General features: G+C 34.3%; 1 protein-coding gene across 1 annotated transcript; it reads right to left on the minus strand.

The window, feature by feature from the left end:
- Nucleotides 1-6,626: 6,626 nt before the first annotated feature.
- On the minus strand, nucleotides 6,627-8,246 carry LOC18586907 (uncharacterized). Its single transcript, XM_018128637.2, has 2 exons — nucleotides 7,869-8,246; nucleotides 6,627-7,132 (listed from the first exon to the last, which is right to left on the minus strand). Exons 1-2 carry the CDS (start codon nucleotides 8,166-8,168, stop codon nucleotides 6,662-6,664), a joined length of 771 nt encoding a protein of 256 aa, XP_017984126.2. The 5' UTR covers nucleotides 8,169-8,246; the 3' UTR covers nucleotides 6,627-6,661.
- Between the last annotated feature and the right edge of the window lie 302 nt (nucleotides 8,247-8,548).

Here is an 8,548-nt window from a genome sequence, read left to right on the forward strand (position 1 = left end):
AAATTCTTTTCTTATTGTTTTGTTTCTAAATATGCTAAACTAACATAAAACAATAACATAACTTAAAATCAAATTAATCTAACAATTTTCTCTCTCCTAATCCATTTTTCAAAATTGAATTCATCATAATAACTCAATATTCAACCATGGAAATCAAGAACAAAAGCATGGGTAAGCTAGGTATCAAGGAGAACTAAAGAAATTCTAACTTACCTAGCTTGTTTCCTTGATTTCTTCACTTTTTCTTTGAATTTTCACCTAGGTTTTCTTGTTTTTTTTCCCTTTGTTCTTCCTCTCTTTCTCTCTCTTCCTTGCTTGGCCGGCCATATGAAGAAAATGGGCTGATTTTATGCCTTCTTATAAAGAAACAATAAAATAATAAAGGTATGACACATGACATTTTCTTATTGGTCTATTTTTAAAATTTTAAAATTTTAATCCTTTTTATCTCCACCACACAATTAGTCAATGGTCAAAATGAGGATAAGGAAGACCATGTGCTGGAAAAATATCCTGGTGGTGGAAAATTACAATTTTGCCCTTAGGGTGGCAAAATTACCATTTTACCCTTTTACTCCAAATTATACCGAAATTAAAATTTTTCACTTCTAAACCTCAAATTTTACTCCAATAAGTCAAATTATACTCCAATAAGTCAAATGGGGCCAAAAAAATCTTTTCTAAAAATTTCCATTTTGTCCCTAGGTGGCAAATGACCATTTTGCCCCTAGATAGCGAAAATTCCGGTTTGACTCCAAATTGATCATCGAACTCCTAATCACCATATTAAACCATTCTAGGACTTTAAAATTCTTAATTTCATCATAAATTCTCTATTTGATCTAGTTCGAAGCTTAAATCAACTTTGTTGTACGTCTAGGTACAATACCGACTTTTGTAAATTTTTCGAGACTCTCCTAGCATGCAAACATGTTATCCATCACATGTATGTCATGACAAATATTTTTATAGAGTCGGGCTTCTCATCTTCTCCCCCACTTGCATCAACCATATGAATTTTCTTCATGACTGATTTCGAAGTGAGGCTAAATATTAATATTTTAATATTATTTCATTAATAAAATATTATTTTATTCTAAAAATTTTATCTTGTCTCCTTGGAACCCAAAATACCCTATTATGCCTCACTTGACTTCCGAATCGCCTTTTATCTCACAAATTCTCCTCCGATAAAATTATTATTATTTTATTGTTATTTTCTCACTTGCGGAATATTTTATCCTAAACTACTCCTTTCGTCTTTTATCACTTTTAAACATTTTAATTGACCTCAATTTGCATTCGATCAACTTTATTTATCACCATATCAAAGTATGAGGTATTTCATTCTTCACTTCTCTAGTTCATCCTCATGTCTCCGCTTCATATTCATCATCTTCTTTTCAAGTCTTTTTCTTGTCAACTCGCTTTCTAGCAGGACATCTTGAGGTTCTGGGTTTATGGGATGTTTTGATGGATTTTTCGGGGGACATACGACATCTTTCACCCTTTGGTCTTGCCAAGTATGATATCTTGTGGTGACTTCATCGGTAACCCTCCCTTGATCCACTCAGCACGTTTTCTTCCAGTCTTGTGCAATTTTCTCAATTTTCTTTAGCGTTCCCGGCTCTCCATATGTAAACTCTAATTGGTTAAGTTGGTGAGTCATGGGCACGAATTGCTTAAATCCGAACTGTCTCCGTACCATAATCGGTGCTTAGCTAATGGCTCCCCATGGGCCCATCAGGGGCACCCACGGTTTGTCTCCGCATTTATACATCACTTGCATTTGCGGCATCCATGAAGCTCTCCAAGTCACTTCCACGCTCATTAACCTCCGGAGATTCGTGACCCACTCTTCTTTCCTCTTACAGTCGGGCCATACACTTTCGCAGAACTCAAGGATAGGGCAACTTACAGACAGATAAGGCTTTCGAAATTTGCTCTCTTTACATTTGAAATGGCTTTTGACCCATATAGTTAAGAGTTGGGCACATCCGATGAATCGTCCCTCGCCTTTGCGCAGACAGAAATTCAAGGATCTGAAGGTTTCAGCTAAGATGGATGGGGCCGGGTTGATGCTCCTCGTCACCTGATTAAAGAAGTCTATGACTGACACCTCCACATGACCTAAAACCTTCAGGAAGACCACTAAGCCATAGATTGCCATCACGAAAGCTATGAGACCTTGTTCATCCTCCATGTGTTTTTTAATATATCCGTTCAAGAAACTCCACCGAAGGCATTCTGTGTCTCCTTTCTTCTTCAAATGCTGATCCACTTCTACCTTAGTCATTCCTAACAACTTGGCCAGCTTCCGTCGGTGTCCCGTCTTTTGGGCCCTCCAATAGATCTTGTCAGGCTACATGTGATCTATCCGGAGCAGAGATGAGTACTCTTCTATGGTAGGAGTCATGTCCACCTTGTTAAAGACAAAGCAACGGTATGAGGGATCCCAAAACTGGACGATGGCTCGAAGCATCTGGTCATCAACAAGTACATATAGGAGCCATGCAATGTGTCCATACTTGCTCTGCAAATTGTCTCGGTGAGCAGGTCTCCACTGTTCCCAAATTCCTATCATCTTTGTGAAGTCATTCTGCTGAAGGTCCAAGTGAACTCTCCCGGGTAAAGTTGAGATATGTCCTTGGGTCAAACAGTCTTCTTTTTCTTGTTGAATCTGCCCCATCTGTAACTCTATCTCATAGTCATTTCTGTATATGTTGAGTGGACCTGCTGATGATGATGCCATGGATGTAATCGGGATCTCTTTGGTTGGATGTTGTGTAGCCAATATTTCTCCTATATGCAATTACGATGCATGCAAATGAACATGTAACATGCACACGACAAGCAAAATAAACTTACGTTAGTATGGTAAAAAGAAAAAATGGAGTGTTAAAAATAATGAGAGAATAATAAGCAATATCATGGGTATTACTGTCTACTCCACGATACTTTATTATCTCATGGCAAAATTTAAAATAGAGGGCGTGGAAGAAATTCCTTCACGTGTACCTATTTATAGGGTATACTCTCACGGGTATGGCCCTACCTAGGATTAAGCTACTCTCCGTATTCTATATGCTGAGCGGGGTTTATAAATAGAGCTAAGGTTCCCAAATCGTTCCTCACTGTCGTCCACGCGGACTAGTAAGGCACCCCGGTCCTCACCCATTACAGGCTTCAAACAGACTAGGTTAGATTTGAGTGGGAGTCTTCATTAGCCCGTGCGGAGGTTATCACTTCACGAGAGCGTAGCTACTAAACTCCCTCCTAAAAAGGACATAACCCGAGTGGAGGGTTTGTGCATGAATGCAAAATGTGTTGTGTGTGTGAAGGAAAACATCGAGTTCGGAATAACATTCTCTCATCCTTTTATCCTAAATCCCCACAATTATTAAAAGCAATAAAATAACAAATGCGAAATAAACAAATGCACTAAACAAAATATGCAGAACAAATCATCAACACTAAAAAAACATCGAATTATTTAAAGCCTTGGATAACCTATTATTATTTAATGGTTCGACTCTCGACAATCCCCAGTGGAGTCGCCAACTGTCGTAACGTGCGGGTCCGTGAACCCGACCGCCAAACGTGATTTGAAAACTCAATAAAAATTAGGAGTTATGAGTCACCACCAATCTTTTTTACTAGGTGCGATTGACCACCTATTGACTCGATTTTAATCGATGAAGCCTTAAATTAATTTTAAGCCAACCGAAAAAAATCTTAAACTGGTCTACGTTTTTCTAGATCTAAGTTCGGGAGTATGGTTACGCTTAGGGAAGGATTAGCACCCCTGGACGCCCGTTCCATGAACAGTACCATTTTTTAGATTATCCTATTAGGCTTTAATTTTTAATTTCACTACATTTCCTTAGTTATTATTCTCTTATTTTATTTCCTATTTAACCTAAAATGGAATGCAAATGTGAGGCAAGATGAAATGCATGGTGTGGGATAAAAATGTCGGACGAATAACTTTTTATCGAGGACATTCTCCCGAATCCGCCCATCATACTGGTGGGATCCGGGGTGTTCTCTCACCTAGGGAATTATCCGATAAACTCGCCTTCGTAAATTTAACGAATAATTACCATCATCGGGGTCACCGTACGTTTTTCTTTAAAAATAATGTTTTCGTGCATAATGAACCTAATTCGGGCAAAAACTTTTTGTTAAAAATGTTTCTCGAGCCCTCTCATCATACTAGTGGGACCTGAGGACATCCTTTCACCTAGGAAACTTTTTGAGAAATACTCACCTTCGCAAGATCCTCGAAAAATCCCATCATCGAGGCTTAAACTCGGAAACATAAATATTTATATGCAACATATATATACGCTATGCTAATGCAATTATCTATTTTTTTGGTCATTTTTTTATATTTAATTATTATTTTATTTTATTTTTTATCATATTTTTTATTTTATTTCTAATTATTATTTTTTCATACTTTACATTTTTTATTCTAAGTTACTTTTATTTTCCTTTTATAATTAGATAAATTGTTCATGATTCCAAGTTATTTTAGTGAATAACAATTTTATTTTTTTTATTATACTATTTCTTATCTTTTTTATATTTTTATATTTTTATATTATTATATTTTTTCATAAGCAAACTTTTATTAAAGCCTAAAATCTTATTTTATATATCTATATATTTTTTTTCTTTCTTATCTTTGTCTTCACATTTTTTTTATGATATTTATTAATTCATAGTTTGTGTCACTTGAGATTTAATGCTTAATTTTAAATTAGTTGTTTTAGATTTTTTATTATTATTATTTTTTATTTTTTTATTTTTTTAATGTCATATATATTGCATTTTCACAAATTAATTATTTACTATATATTCGAATTATTACTATTATTTTTATCATCATTTTTTTTATCTATTGTTATTTATTTATTATTTTTATTGAATAATTTTTGTATAGTTGAATTCTTTATTTATTAAAATTTCGAGATCTTGAAATCGAGGCCCTCCATCGTACTGGTGGAGCCTTGATTCGGATTCCGAACCTAGGAAATATGGGCCCGGGATTGTGACTTCTCGCGTCCCGACCGATCATCCCATCATCGGTATTGTTTACTTATCTTATTTAATATTATGGTGTCTTAAAATTCAATTTTTCTAAGGTCAATTCTAATACCTATCCTATTATAATTATTTGACTAGCTCAACTATATATTTTTTTATTTAACATAAAATGTTTCTTCCTTGTTTATTCTCATTTACTACATATATTTTTTATAATCTAATGTATATACATATTTTACATGCTCCTTTATACGGTTTTACCCAAGGATACCCCACCAATATCTCAATAGTTTCCAATTTTCGCTTAACTTAACCTTTATATATATTTTTTTAGCCTATCATCTATTTCATTCATTTATATTTTTATATTTTATATTTAGCTCTCTAGATCTATCACTATAAACATATTTTATTTAGCAATCTATTTTGTTTGCTATATGCTTTATTTTCCTAAGTTTAAATACCACTAATAAATATTTTCTTACATTTAAATCCTTTTCTTATGTAAAATTTTTTATATTATTTATATTTACATATCCCTCTATTTGTATTACTTTCTTAAATTTCAAAAATAAAACCTAAGGATTTTAGAACATTATATTGAAGTACTAATCGTAAATGATTAAACAGTAATCCTAGGAACAAATAAAATGAATCAGCTCAAGCCGTAAAAATTTAAGAGAAATGATAAATGTTTTACCTTTCTAAGCTCCTCCAAATCTACAGCCCACTCCAATCAACTTTTTACACTGCAGCCAGCAAATTCTATTCTTCCAAAGTATATGGGGTAGGAAAGGAAAGATCTACCCATACAACGCACTTTAAGAACCCCCACTATTTTTTTATCTTTTCTTCACTTTTTCCTTCCCTTTCTCTCTCTAGTGGCCAGCTACTTCTCTTTCTCTCTAGAAGTTTCTATTTTTTCTGCTCTTTCTCACCCAAGATCTCCCTCTCTTCACTCACCGTTCCTCTCCTTTTCGCCCTCTCACCAGATCTTCACTGTACCGGCGACGCAAAAGACCAAAGCTTTCCTACTTTGACTAATGGCAACAAAATCCCTTCCCCAAAATTGCTTTCTATTTGGCAGCAGCAAAAACCCCCAAAAATCCAAAATCTATCCTAAAAAATTTCTTTCCTCTCCTTTCACCCAAAAAACAAAAATCCCTCAACTCACTAACCCAACCAGTGGCATTTTGGATTTTTTTTGTTTTTTTTTTTTGATTTTTTGGTTATGGATTGTGGTTGTTTTTTGGTTGCTAGAAAGCTTAGGATGTTTTTGATGCTGTGTTTTTGGATTGATAGGAATTCTTAGGAATTTTTTTTGGTTTTCAAATTTTTTACCCCCGAATGAGTGCTACAGTGCCCCCTTTATACTCGATAGAAGGAAGCACGCTCCCACTACCTTGCCAGACGTGAATTTTTCACATCTGGCAGGGTGAGGGTGGTGGCTAACAAAGTGCATCCGCACCCTGCCAGTCGTACCTCTCTTTTTTTTTTTTGGTTTATTTTTAGTTAATTCAATTTTATTATAACTTTTCTTTTTTACAGTGTCTACACTTTGCATAACATTGTGATGGACCAATTTCTTTTTGGGCCTTCATTAATATATCTAGAAGACATATGGAATAAGGGCCTTGACTTGTTTTGGAAAATCTTCAAATTTAGAGAGGTACCATCTCCTGGAGACATAACTCCTACATGTCAAGTACATAGCAGAGCCTAGACTGGCAGAAAAAGAAAATAACGTCTGAGAAATTAAGCTCATTCCCACGAAGCCTAAGATCTCAAAAAGATAGTGAGGGCAAATCACCAACTCAAATAAACCACCTCTGGGGATCTTGTAATCTTTGGAGCCATTTGCCCTTAGTTTGGAGAGAAGGTAATGATGGTAGAAATTACCACTTATTCCTATTAGGAATAACACAATTCCAGGATACTTCAAATCAATCGATGGCTCTGGAAGTCCTTGTGTGAGTTGTTGTGCGTAAATCATGATCGAACTGAGTGTAAAGTAAGTACCAAGTATAACTATCGTTGACTCAAGACCCATCACTCCACTGTATTTGTGAACGAAAAGCACCTGCAATATATAGTTCAACTATTATATTATTCCATTATTTATATTCTAACACAACCCTCAGTTAAAAGCCATCGGATTGCACGTGAACAAGTATAGAAGAATAGTGCAAGTTGACCAAAAAAACCATTAAAGAAAAATATATTGTTTCAACCATTGAAAGAAAGTTTGAAATTTTTTACTCTCGATTAAATCTCATCATACATGATTTTTTTTTTAATTTCATCATATATGATTTTAATCTAATTTTAAGTTGGTATTATTTTATTTGTTTATTGAATATTTCTTTGATGATGTATTATTACATAATATTTATTAATAGTTATTTGATTATAATTATAATTTTAGCTTTCACATAGAATGGGTAAGAAAACACTAGAGAAAAAAAAGAACTCATATATCTAAAATTTGATAACATATTAAATTTAGTGGTTGATTGCACCTGAACATTTAGTTTATTAATTGATATACGATCCTCGATCTAAAAAGTAATGTTCGAATTCTCCTTCTCCAATTTATAAAAAAAAATAATTGATTATCTTAAATATTTAAGCGAATTATATTAAGTAACTTTGTAATAAAACTCAATATTTCAAAATTAATTACCATATTAAATTGAGTGAGAGGAAAGATCCAACTATTATACACAGGAAGAATAGTTTTGTTTGGAGGGCAAGACATGATCTTAAAATCCGGTAAAATGCAGTGTGTGAGAAAGAGAGAGAGAGAGAGTAAGTACCTCCAAAATTCTCTTGAAGAAATGGATGGTCATAGCAGATTTGAGGAAAAGAAATCTAAGGTCCCCATGTGGGAAAAGCCAAAAGGAAGCAAGACCGGCGAGGAAGGCTGGAGCGTAGATCAGGAACATACCAACTCGACTGGGAACATTCATCCTAGTTGTATTGGAGAATTTGGAATACTGCAAGTGTATCCCTCCGGTTTCTAACAACCCAAGGATTGCCATCAATATTAGAGTAAATACTGATGCTGCAGTATGGAGCAAAGTAGGTGGAAAAACAATTTGCAGCAACATGGTCATAGCTCAGCTTCTCTCCTCAAACTCCCTTTCCTTTTTCCTAACAATCTGATGAGCTAAAGACATATATATTTCAGCAATTGTTATGTGTGAAAATGGAAGGCTAAATCTGAGTGGGGGACCTCATGCTAGCTGTCCACGTTGCTGAAAACAGACAAGAATATTGAATATCTTATAATATTTATATATGAAGATTTGGCTCATAGATTAATGAATAATCTCTCAAAAAAAATACTTCGAATCTCTTTCTCTAAATAAAAAACAATATCTTACACTGTTTTTATTGTAAAGTATTTGATCCACCCAACAACATAATTGAATGTGAGCCCACAATTATTAAATTTTTAGGCATTCTTAGCTGGTTATGCATATCTTGAAGTCTT

Source organism: Theobroma cacao, chromosome 10 (assembly GCF_053813885.1).
Source record: "Theobroma cacao isolate CCN51 chromosome 10, ASM5381388v1, whole genome shotgun sequence".
Taxonomy (NCBI): domain Eukaryota; kingdom Viridiplantae; phylum Streptophyta; class Magnoliopsida; order Malvales; family Malvaceae; genus Theobroma; species Theobroma cacao.